Source organism: Sphaerodactylus townsendi, linkage group LG06, assembly GCF_021028975.2.
Source record: "Sphaerodactylus townsendi isolate TG3544 linkage group LG06, MPM_Stown_v2.3, whole genome shotgun sequence".
In the NCBI taxonomy this organism is placed as follows: domain Eukaryota; kingdom Metazoa; phylum Chordata; class Lepidosauria; order Squamata; family Sphaerodactylidae; genus Sphaerodactylus; species Sphaerodactylus townsendi.
This window is the reverse complement of record NC_059430.1, coordinates 72,459,455-72,472,584: the sequence shown is the minus strand read 5'-3', so window position 1 is coordinate 72,472,584 and position 13,130 is coordinate 72,459,455. Positions and strand designations below refer to the sequence as shown.

At 37.4% G+C, this 13,130-nt stretch overlaps 1 protein-coding gene across 1 annotated transcript in view; it reads left to right on the top strand.

Annotated features, from left to right (window-relative positions):
• The window catches only part of ASZ1 (ankyrin repeat, SAM and basic leucine zipper domain containing 1), a 35,390-nt gene extending 22,726 nt beyond the window's left edge, over window positions 1-12,664 (top strand). Inside the window, exons 7-13 of the mRNA XM_048500792.1 lie at window positions 4,429-4,553; window positions 7,503-7,578; window positions 7,790-7,846; window positions 8,713-8,825; window positions 10,993-11,098; window positions 12,048-12,161; window positions 12,315-12,664. Coding sequence (XP_048356749.1) covers window positions 4,429-4,553; window positions 7,503-7,578; window positions 7,790-7,846; window positions 8,713-8,825; window positions 10,993-11,098; window positions 12,048-12,161; window positions 12,315-12,467 — 744 coding nt within the window. The 3' untranslated portion in view covers window positions 12,468-12,664. The remainder of the gene's footprint in view (window positions 1-4,428; window positions 4,554-7,502; window positions 7,579-7,789; window positions 7,847-8,712; window positions 8,826-10,992; window positions 11,099-12,047; window positions 12,162-12,314) is intronic.
• Window positions 12,665-13,130: the final 466 nt, after the last annotated feature.

The following is a 13,130-nucleotide window of genomic DNA, read 5'->3' as shown; positions in this document are numbered from 1 at the left end:
ATTTCCCTTATCCCTTATCAATACCACCTCCAGGGGGTTTGGATCACCAGTGTGGCAACCTGTAGCAATAACCTGCAGCTAAAAGAACAGGTAGAAGAACCGCAGCCCTCCCGAGCCCAAGATATCGCGGAGTCTGAAGGCCAGCCTGTCCTTTCAGGCCACTATGCTTTTTTTAAAATAATTTTTTAATTGTATCATTTGAATTTTACAGTTTATAGTAATTTCCTTCTTCATACATTTTCAAACAATACTTTCCCCCCTTTTCTCCCTCCCCCCATTACTTCTTCATAGTTTTGTCACACAAACAGTAGTAAGTTCATTCTCTGTAGCCTCTTCTCCCATATTTCTTCATTGACTCGAGCTTCTTTCATCCAGTCCACGTATATTATCCATACCTTCAAAATTTCATTCTGTTTATCTTGCCATTTCTTAATATATCGAAAATATCAAGTGTCACTTGTTCCCAGATATATTCTAACCATTCCTGAAGTGTCCATTTTTTCTTTTCTTTCCAGCCCAAGGCTATTGTTGCATGGGCTACTTTAATCATTATTTTATACATATAACTATATTGTTTATCCACCCTTCTGTCTTCCATTACACCCATGAACATTAAGTCATTATTTCAATCAATATTTATCTTCACCAGTTTCTCGATATATAACAATACAATTGTCCAAATTTTTTTTACTTCTGCACATTCTATCCACATATGGCTATAATATGCCTCTTGGTCTCCACCGCACCAGCATTTAGAACTAAGTCCTTTTATCATATATGCAAGTTGTTTTGGTGTTCTATACCATTTTAATATCACTTTTCTTTCTAACTCCATATATTTCTCAATCTTTATATTTTTCCAACTATCTATTAATTTTTCAGTATTACCAATGTCTAGAAATCCTTCCTTCTCCCATTTTTGTTTCAATGCTCTTATCGTGAATTCCTTATCATCTACCATATATTTGTATATATGCCCTAAAATTTTCCCTTTGCATTTTCCATATAGTTCCAGACATTTCAACATTATACATTCTCCTTTTATCTGAAACCTTTATCCTTTCCCAAAAGCCTCTCAAAACCAACCAGTTCTCGTTTCTTCCTATCTCTATAAAATTTTGTAATGTCATAATTTCTCCTCCTTCCCTAATCAAATTTGCCACAGTTTGAATTCCTTTTCTTTTCAATATTTATATCACTTTTCAGCGCCTAACATGCCAGCCACACTTCCCAAAGACGCCAGATCCAAGGTGCCAGTCATCCATTTACCTCTCAATTTTCCCATATATCTAGCAAGACCTTTCTTGGTTCTATTGCTTTTTTATTTCCTTTCTTCAACACTTTATTGAAGATACCATGTACACCAACTCCTTCATTTATTTCATTTTCAAACTTAACCCCTTTTTCGACATTATCCTCGTCTATACTCATCAGACTCTTAATCTGGAATGCTTCATAATATTCTTGCATTTTTGGAATCCCCCAACCTAAAGAAATTTTTTGTCATATATATAATCTTATTCATGATTCTTGGTTTTTTATTATTAAGCACCCAGGCTTTCGGCTTTCTGTCCCATTCCATAGGTGTTTTATTTTGTAATTTCCAACGGAAGAGTTCGAAATAAATAAAACATTTTTGGCATTATACACATTTTTAATGCTTTGATTTTTCCTGTAATCGTTAAGATCTTCTTATACCATTCTTTTATTTGTTTTAATATTTTTTCCACCTTGCTTCATAATTATATTTAAACCTCTTCTCCTTTCTATGTGTTATTGTAATACCCAAATATTTAATCTTCTTTTTTACGAATCCTCTCTCTAATTGTCTTTTTTGCACATTAACCCCCATTATTTCTGTTTTCTCCATGTTGACTCAGTTCTCCGTTTAAAGTCTCACACACACATTAAAATCATTACAGTGATTGAAAATAGGCAACTTTTTCTTCATTTTGTGTTGTCTACTGGATATATTTTTACTTTTTTGATTTCATTGTTCTCTAAATGCATAATCCAGGTTTATCGGGTATAGTATAGGTATTTTGTACCTTCTAATTCTGTAATGTGCCTTGAGTCTCAGCAAGATAGATGGAGGTTAAATGATGTAAGCAAATCATGAGATGGTTCTGTGATGGTCTCCTCCCTTGATTTTGTTTAACTTTTTAACATTAAGAGGAAAATTCATATTATAACTCTCGCTTCCAGATCTCTGTTGAGTGCTGTCATATGCCAGGCAGGCACATCATGTAGAATGTCTTATTCTCTTGCATTGGGTATTCTGTTCATAGTCATTCTCTACTGGCAGTTGAGTATATCTGCTTGTCTGTAACGTTGAGGGTAACCGCTTGAGTCAGACTTGTGAAGCTGCCTGTCTCCACAAGTGTTGCTAGGCATCTGCCTGGTATGTCATAGTTGATGCGTGCAAATTTACCACAGCCAAGCCCTAGTCTGATTGTGGCAGTTGTTGGAACTCAGATGGACAGAGATTGATAGCAGCAAAGGGAGCCCAGTAGACAGGAGCAGACTGTAATACCTTCAGCCCCTCAGTTAAGCAATAATTTCCTTCCTTGTTTCTGTAAGTGATTTGACAAAGAACATTTGTCTTCTGTGAGCTATGTACAACTTTCACAGTGTCTTTGTGTGCGTATGAGAAAACAAGTATTCATGTATGTACAAGATCTGTGGGTTTTGGTGTTTGTGTTCAGAAGAGAATCATGATAAAGAAGTGCTTGTGTCCTCTAACTTGTAGTAACCTGTGTTCCTACTTAGCGAGCTCATTTTATTATATGGTTCATGGGGTATAGAAGCAATAGTGACTGGCTGCACCTCCAGAGCCACAAGTAGGCTGGGTGGGTATTGATAGACTCTTGCATTCAAGTTTTTAAAAACGTAGGTTGCAAAAACTTCAAATAAAATCAAGCAGGCAGGGGAGTGACCATTTGCATAATTGCAGCTGTTGGTAATTGACTGTGATTATTCTAGTTCAGTACCTGCAGTGTAGAGGAACAACAAATAATCCCAATTAAATCCAGACTGAACAAAATACAGTTTGCTGGTAACTGTTAGTTCAGGCACTTCAAATATTTTGATGTCTTCATTAAATTTAGTGACTTGGAGATCAGCAGCAGTGCTTTGGGAGACTGAAATCTTTTACCGTTTCTGACAGGTAATGGTATTGACTTTATGCATAATATTATCTTGTACTGAGAATATTAGAGCAGCACAGATAATTTTGCAGTCGATACTGAACTGGAATTTGTCAACAGATTGTGTTAGTTTGGATTTATCAGTCGATTGTGGTAGTTTGGATTTAATTGGAATTACAAGTGAATGTACCACTATGGATTTTAATACTTTTAAAAACTATATTATGCTAATTTTATCAACAATGGCTGATTATGCACAAATTGTCTACTTCCCCGTCGCCTGCCTTCCAGGTTGCTGGCTCCTTTAAGTCACAAAAAAGAAGCTCACTCTCCCAAGCTTAGCCAAAACACACTGACCTCTGCATTCTCATATTGATATATTCAGATATCGATATAATAGTAGCAGAGAGTGCTTGGAATTAACAAGCCTCTCTGCAGCTTCAGTGAAAGGAAGAGTGTGTGTGTGTGTGTGTGAGAGAGAGAGAGAGAGAATCAGCTCTGAGACATGGTCCCCTTCTTCAGCCTCATGTGGTCCAGGGAATGCTTTGCCTCTTTCAAGGGGAGGGGGGAGTGGATTATTTTTGGAACAGTAATATCAATATAAGTGCAGTTTTAAGTGCAAAGGCAGCAATCTTGACTACTGGGTGTAATGAGTTATGTTCCTTTACAAATTAGTTGATTGGCAGAGTTAAGGGAAGTAGGCCTGAGAGAGTTCTCTGTAGAAAAACTCTGTGGCAAGGAGTGAGGGCCTCCTCGTGTGTAAACACAGAAATGTGAGGAGGAGAGTCCTGAGGTAAGTGTTCCTTGCATAATAGACCAGTGATTCCTATTACAAATGGGCACTTAGCTGTTGTATATATTTTGGGCCCTACATAGATATATCAAATTCATACTATGACTTTTTCATTGGAGTCAAAAAGCCATGAAATGTTCATATATTGTAATCTCCTGCTGAAGAGACACATGCTTCCGAGAAGGGTTCTGGTCATCCATAAAATTCTTATATGTGTTTGCTGCAACAGACTGTTACTCTAGAATTGGTCTGATAAATTTGCATCCTTCCCCAGTGTGTCATATTGTCAGTGTGTCTTGCCATCTCTTACTGACATTATCCCTCATTTTTCTCTGTGAGGAATGTACATACAAAAATAGTTACAAAGTGGAAGCTTAGTAGAAATTGTTCTCTCTGAGTTAGTGGAGGACTAGAATAAATTATGGGTGTATTGAAAATATTGAAAACATTCTGCCTTGTAGAATATTAACACTGTTCTTTCCCTTTTAGCTCTTCAGTTTGCTTTCTTTGACTCCACATCCTTTCCAGGGAAGGTTCCAGAATCTGCCTAAAGAAAAGGCTATTTACAAACTCCTTCAAGCAGTACCTGAGGCAGCCAGAAGTCATACAGCCAGGTATTGAAATCAGATAGCAGCTCATTTACTTTTACAAAGGGGTTGCCTGATGAATGTTGGGTTCACTTTCTTGTTAACCTTCATCCATCCCTCTCTTTAAAAATAGCTCCTAATTTTGGAAAGGCACTATAATTCAGCTATTGAATTGCTTTTATTTGTGGCGTGCAGTATTCATCACATAAAGATACAATTTTGCTTTAGTAATAAACACTGGTCGTGGTGGTTAAATCTCCAGAGTTCCTAAGGAAAGAGAAATCCTCGCTATCCAATTCCAGTTTGAGAGGCAACAGTCAGTATTGTTTCCCTAAGGCCAGAGCTAGTTGCAGGATCAGTTTTCAGTAGCAAGTCTGTTACGACCATCTCACCTAGTTCTGGTCTAAGGTTCTAATGCATGTGACTGTATCTTGAAACTCATTCATAGCAGTTCATTCTGTTTCCTAGTGCATTTGGTGGACCTGTTTCCAGAGCCTTTTCTGAAGATGTATCTCTTCACTGAGATATAAATGTGCACGATAACTTTGCCATGTGACCTGGAAAACCTTTTCAAATAGTTGGGTGTAGATAAGAAAGGTTTTAGCATTTTGTGCCTTTCTAATTTTCTGCTTGCCTATTTATTGGGCACTTTTTCTGATTTCTAATTTTAGTTTTCAGGGCATTTCTACTGTTTAGACTATAGCTAATAATAGTCAAATGTTATTGCCATTGCAATTTCTTACAACAGAATAAAATAAATGGATACATTTAAAACTTAATTTCATAAAATAATATAACCTAAAAGCAGTTACAATATTTAGAAAAATTATAATTTCCAAATTGTCCAGTCTTTACCTATCATTGCACAGTATTTGGCCCTTATCTTTTTGGCAGCCAGGGCAAAAAGCAAGGCATTATGAATAATGAAAGGATCAGTATCGGCTATGACCTTTTGCAGCTTTTCTGTTTCTGTTGACCTACTGTTATCTAAAAACAATTCATCTTTATAATTTGGCTCCAGGTTCTGCCTCCTGGAGTCTGCTTAGGTAGAGCCAGGATTCTTAATAAAAAATAGTTTTAACAGATTCCAGACTCACAACCAATTTATCATGCCATCCCCAGACTTCTACTCCATACAAAAGTTGAGGAACTACCTTACTTGAGTATAATTTCAGTGCTGGTTCAATTAAGAGGCCACTCTGTAAAACACCACAATTTCCCACCTCCAGTCGCAATGGTGTCACTGCTCTGAGAGAGGCAACCTTTTCTGGGTGGGATGTTGCAGAGCTGTGCAGCACCCACCTTCTGTCCTGTTTGCCCTTTCCACTGGTTTAGGTGCCATTTACCCTGGCAGGGTGGACAAATACCTTAGTGTGGGTCCCGGACACTTCCAGGATGCGCTTTAGGTTACCCACCTCTGGATTGGGCTGTATATCTTCATTCACATCCTTAATCAATACATACAATAGAATAGAACTCCCATTCTTTGTTTGAGGTGTTAGTGTTATATCAAAAGAAGCATATTTAAACTGATCTAAAACAATCATCAGAACAAAAATAGATGCTAAAGATATCCTTGAATGTCACCAATTATTGTGTGCACCCAGATGCCAGGCAAGTTAGCATCTAATGGTCATTATATTTTCTGAATAGTGCCTTACACGCTGCGTCATGATGGAAAGTAGTGTAGGAGTCAGGGAGTCCCTTCCTTGTCATGGCCAGTTGGACACAGGCCTGGTTTCAAGGCAATGGAGTCGTAGTGGTGGAAGGTCCCAGTGGTGTTAGGAGGGGAACCAGAGCCCAGGGCAAAATGGCACCCAGGCCTGTCTGTAGCAGCCCCCACATGGCCATTAGTAATTTGCATGTTTTAGTTTTATACCTTGCCCATTCCAAAAGGGCTCAGGGCAACAACAACGTGTTAACCCTACATTACAGGTAAAAATCATAATTTAAAAAATTCTCACCATAACTTAAAAGATAGCCCAAAGGCAGAACCTGCCTGCTAAAAAGCCATCTTTATTAACATGAAGAGTCAGTATGGCTCTGTGTAGCCTGGACTTCTGGAGCACTTGCACTCATGTTCAGCCTGGCAGGGGGGCATGGTCGTGTGGGGGGGATTTTGTGCCCCCCATGTAATCTATAGTGGTGACTCCTGGGCAGTGGTGGGATTCAAACATTTTAACAACAGGTTCCGATGGTGGTGGGATTCAAATAATGACTGTTAAAAAGTATTTAAAATATTTTTAATATCACTTTTTTATTTTAAGTATTAAAAATATTAATACTTAATAAAAATATTTTAAGTATTAAAAAAGTGATATTTTAAATTTTAAAAACCGGTTCTACAGAACCTTCGGAACCCCCTGAATCCCACCTCTGCTTCCTGGGGCAAATGTCGCTGGATATCCCCATTGTAGCTACACCACTGGAGGGACCTTAACTGCCCATCGGAGGAAACATTCTCAACTGTTTTTGGCTGTCCTGCTTGATACCATGTGTCGGATTAAACTGCTATGCTTAGATGGGTTGTGTCCCAAAAGAAATTTGTCACTAGCTTACACCAAAGTATGAAATGATTATGATTGTTCTGTTTAGGAAGGTTGCAAAATATACTGAGTTTGCTTTTTAAACTTTGGCCACAAACATTGACCAAAGGTATTATTTGCCCCTCTGTTTTTCTGAACTGAAAGTATAAATTTCTGCATTTGCATGACAGGTTGTTGCCTGAAAATACATTCAGTTTGAAATGCAGTTTGTTTTATTTAAAACATTTATTAGCTTCCTTACCTCTGTACAGAGCTCAAGGCAACTTATAATATAGATAGAATTCATTAAATTTCATTAAAAATTAAATCACAATTTACGACTGCTAGTAAATGAATCAAATGTAGTTAAATAAAATTAGCTTTTGTTTAACCCCATATTCTAATTTGCATTTTTAAAAATAATAAAACATTTGTGTGTGTGTATGTATAGTTCCTATAGAGCCTTTGGTGACCTGGAAGTTTTTCTACATAGCCTTGAGCTGGAACATTTATCAGAGGTACTAAAGGTAAGATTTTTTTCAGTGAAATGAAAATATGTGTGGTATCTGAATGATACTAAATTTCTAAGTATTGAAGTGCTATGATATACAAGAATATTCTTAAGCAAATCTTGATACTTGATTTAATTTATTGAGCTGGATGGTAACATTTGGAGGTTGAGAAGAGCTAGATTCTACCTTGTACTGTGGTCTTACAAAATAATTTTTGTTCTTCCAGGAGACAGAGACAACTTTAAGGCAGCTTTTGAACATGGGAAAAGAAGATTTCATACAGGTTAGTTTAATATTTCCATATTTCCATATTTAGTGGTGAGTTTGCACAGGATCTAAGCTACAAACTCTGCAGTCTAGTTAATATTCATAATGTATGAATATACATTATGCTGCATCTGCACTTTTGTTGCTGCCTTCATACTTTTTTTTTTGCTGTCAAGTGGCAGTCAACTTATGGTGACTCTGTAAGATTTTCAAGGAAAGATGTTCAGAGGTGGACCACCATTGCTTTCCTCCAGATAGCAACCCTGGTATTCCTTATCGTCTCCCATCCAAATACTAACCAGGACTGACCCTACTTAGCTTTTGAGATCTGATCTGTGCTTGAGATCAGTTCAAGGCTCATGTATTATCCAAAATGAGGTTTAGATGGCGAAACTAGAACTTTGTCTGAAACTTTCCTGCCTGAAAGTTAGAGCATGACTACACGGGGGTGTCACTTCTGCAAACATAATTCAAAGCACAATTGAAGAGATTTCAGTTTGATAATAAATATCAAAAGATATCCTGAAATTTGCCTTTAAAATAAATTAGATTTTGGGATTTAGTCTGGAATATCTTTATTAAGACTCAGTAGTTATTTATTACTTTGTAATAATCTGTGTGCTACTTTGCATTATTTAAAGTAATTTCTCAGTCTTATTAAAATTAATTAAAATTTGTATCCCTAATTTGAAATTATAAAATAATGTGGAGGAATTTCCCTAGATTAATTATTATAGTTAAGATTTTTTTGTCTTAGAGAAATGGATTTTGTGTTAAGACGGAAGATTTTTTTCCATAGTTACAGTTGTAATAACATATTAATGAATTGTTTAGCCTTTTTATTTTCATTTCTTCTTTTCTAATTATTATTTCCTTTTTTAGATTGGAATTAAGGATATCAGAGATCAACAGAAAATCTTGGAAGCTGTTAAAGAACTTCATGTGGAAGAAGTGAAATTAGAAGAGCTGCCTCAAGTGACAAACATAGAATTTAGGTAAAATGTCAGTTGAACAGATAGGAATAACCAACTAGTCACTCCTGAAGGGGAAAAAAACTAAAATAGTTGTTTTGATGTGCAGTCAGTGGGCCTTAAAATTATTATTCAGCACAGTGTGTAACTGAAACGGATAATCATCATCATCATCAAATTTTATTGCCGACAAAACACAGAGATTATACATTAAGTTAGTTTATACAACTAATTATAATAAATATAAATATCTGCCTGTTAGAGATAATTTGTATCCAATAATCTCTGATTCTTACTCCTAAACACATCCGTTGAGAATTTTGCTACTGCTAAGGTAATACGAGGTCTCTTATCCTCTAATATGAGCTTCATGCAAGACTGCATAGAATTAACGCTTAACCTTATCAGTAATGGAGAAATCCTGCTATGTTGCTCATGTACATAGTGATTACAAGTTAAAATAATGGCCCTTTATGTACAACACAAATAAAACATCTTCCAGATGTTTTGAAAAGAACCGTTTTGGCTTTTTTGTCAGTTGGCTGTGAAATCTTCCGTCAACTCCAAGAGGCTGCCTGATTGAAAACCTCCCTCCCCCTTCCAGACTTCTGAGAGTCTGGGGGCATGGCCTCTTGCATGTGAGGGGAGAATGCTTAGCAGATGCTGTCTGACTGAACGCCTCCCTCCCCCTCCTTCTGTCTGTTTAGAGGGGAGAAACTTTGAAGTTGAGGCATGATGGGAACCTCTTTTACTGGCTTGGTTATGCCTGAGGGAAGGAACCTTTTCTTTGCTGCCCTCAGTTTCAAGGTGACATCCTTGGTGGCTTTGGTCACACTCTATTTTGAGTCCATGGCTGCTCAATACTACGTTACATATCACACCTGTTTCCAACAGAGAGCTATCTTTCTTTGCCACATACCCGCATGTGTATTAATGGAGGGTCGATTTTAACTTATAGAGCCATATTTAATAACTATTTAAAAAATTTGATTTTATTTGTGCTCTATCTATTTGTTTGTTCGCCGCCCTGAGCCCTTCGGGGGAGGGCGGTTTATAAATATAATAAATAATAATAATAATAATAATAATAATAATAATAATAATAATAATAATAATAATAATAATAATAATAATAATAATAATATGAGACAGGTTAGTTATAGATAGCTCCCTACTGCTTATAAGGCACTTCTGGGTGAATGTCGATATGGAGTGCTAAACAGCAGTTGGGAGGACTGTCTTCTATGGTCTCTTCCATTGAGAGCTTTGCACCCAGCTCCTTAACTCAGTAAGCTTACTAATCTCCCAGTGCGGGACTGCACAGTGCGGGACTAATCTCCCAGTGTGGGACTGCACAGAAGCCAGGAAGATGAAAAACAGTGTAGCCCTTACCTTAACTGTTGTTCATTGAGTGGTCTTCTGTGCAGGCATCCATCCCTCCCTCCTGCCCCACTGTGAACATTCTGAAATCTAGGCCCATTCCGCACGGGCCAAATACAGCATTCCAGGGATGCTAAAAACAGCGTCCCCGGGAGACTGTTTGCATGGCCGGCGCTGCTGCATCGCAACTCCCTCACAACTCCAGAGTGGCGCAAAGCTGCTGTTTCCAAACCTCGCTTCCTGAGCGAGGTTTTTCGGAAACAGCGGCTTCCAACCGCTGTTTGCACGGCAGCTGCTGGAAGGTGCCATTTCCCCCCCTTTCTCAAATGCCTTACCATCCCTCCGGCCTTCCGGCACATTGCACAGGCCAAGGGACACGCCCCCTGCCCTGCGACTCCCCTGGTCTGTGCGACACGCCGTCTTCCCCACCCTACCGGGACCGTCCATGCAAACGGTCCTGGGGTGTGTGTGCATCGGCGTCGTTTATGCTGACGCACGCCCACAGCATGGCCGTGCGAAAACGGCCTCTGTTTCTTGGAGTCTTTGGTGGTGGCATGGAGAGAACTGAGGGAGTAGCGCTCTTCCTCCTGGTCATGTGATCATTTTGGCAGGAAAGCATCAGAAGGAGGAGGGTCACTCCTAGTCTGCTAGAAAGCTTTGGAAATATTTTCCACAGCTGGTCTGTGCATGTGCAGTCCCAATGCGTGCCTGTACAGAAGACTACTCGATGAACAAAAGTTACCAGGAAGCGCAACATTGTTTTTATATTGAGTATATAATTGAGTGTATAACTATTATTTTATTGTTTCAGTGGTGATGAGTTTCTTAATTTACTGGTGAAACTCAACAGACAATGTATTCATCTTACAACCGCTGTGCAGAGTATGGTGAACCAATTTCCTACAGACTTTCACAAGGTATTGAAATAAGTGAAAATATTATGATGCTAGTAAATGCATGAATATATATCACTTATTTTATCATATGAAACTGGGGTGCTGTCATGTATAATTAAATTTTGTGAAATATACTTCTTTGAAGTTCTATTTAAGGATGAAAGTCATACATTTTCTGCTAGTCCGATTCAAATCAGAAAGAGCTCTCAATTTATTTGTTTTTATATTTAACCTTGTTCAGATAATCCAAATTTATTTCTTGTTGGTTAGTGTCTTGTTATTTCAAAAGATTAAGCATAACGAAACTTACTGCAGGAGCATTGAATTTGCTCCACATTGGCTTGCTTTCAGAAGAGCAATGTTACTTGTTATGAACATTGCAATATGATGTACATTTTTAAAAAAATCATGTATTATTTGATTTATATGCCACTCTTCCCCAAGAATTTGGGGAGAAAAAGAATTTAAAACCTGGGACATTTTCCATCTTTAATGGTGCCATAATTCTAACCAAGGGAAATGAGGGCAATGGATGGAAGGAAATTAGGGAATTTAGGGAAGAAGAAATTAGCGAAGGAAATTAGGGAACAGGAAGAAGAATTTAAAAAGGGACAAACCATGTGGTATTACACTGTGATGAAAAATGAAGAATCTTTTTCCTGTAGAAGGAGTCTTCAATGGAGAAATATTCCTCATTTATTGAAAGATTGGATTCAATAAATAGAGTTTAAGAGGATGAAAGACTTGTTTTAGGATGACTGGAATTAAACATCATGGCTTTACAGCAATAGTTTTACTTTCTAATAAGGTACTGTTGTCCTGCAGCTGCAGAGCAATTTCTTTTGTTAATAATCTTGATCTGCAACAATCTTTTATATTGTTGATAGAATTAAATTCCAGTTAATAGTGATGTGCTACTGTAAATAAATGGAACTAAGTGCATTTTAACAGACAGTGTTTCATTTGTTAGTTAGTGCTGGAGTGGAATTCACCCAAAAGTCTCACTAATGTCTGTCAAGACCTGGTTTCCAGTGCTGACTGTTTGAATGGAGAAGTTATCAAATTAACAGAGCTCATTGAAAAGGTAAATATGTACTAACATTGGCAATGTGCTAATTGGCCTAGTGCCCTAGTGATCCCGCTAGTGATCACCTTGGAGTGCCATAGTGTACCTTATATTTTAAGCTTTTTGTACTGTTTTGTAGACCTTTAATATTTTCTATCGTATACTTTTTAGCTGCAAGATGGACAGAGCAATGATCCTTGCCGAATACAGCTTCTGGAGAGAAAAAGCAGATGGAGCAAAACTTTTCTAAAAATGGCAGCAGTAACTTTGTTTGGATATGGGTGTGTCTTCCTCATCACCAAGATAACTTTAAGGAAGAGTTGAGTTTGAGAGTTATATTCTACAACATTTAAGTGACTTTTTATACAGTATTTAAAAACTACTTATTGTAATTGAATTTACAGTATTTAAAATATTGTTCATTTGTTTTCCCATTCATAGTTAATGCAGAAGTTTGGATTTTGCAACGTATAAAATTCTTTAATTTGGAAATACTGGAAATTAAACTCAACTTAGTATAATATCTACTTTGGTTTTCTTTGGCAGTTTGATAAAATATCTTCATGTATATACCCTTATTAATAAAGTTTTATATTTAATTTTATAGAAACAAAATCTTGGTTCTTCAGCCCATATGGAATCTTTTTTTAAGTACCATATATACTCATGTATAAGTCGACCCTTGTATAAGTTAAGGCACCTAATTTTACTATCAGAAACTGGGAAAACTTATAGACTCATATATAAGTCTAGGGTAGTAAATTTCAAAAATAAAAATAGATACCAATAAAATCACATTAATTGAGGCATCTTATAAGATCTCCACAGCAGCCCCAGCCCTTGGTTGCTCTGCCGTTTCCTTGCTTACAAGCAAGGAAACGCCAGACAGAGCATTCGCCTGCTTTTGGGGTTTCCTTGCTTGCAAGCAAGGAAACTCCAAAGCAGGCAGGGGCAGGGAAGAACCGGGGCACCCGCTCCCCACCAGAT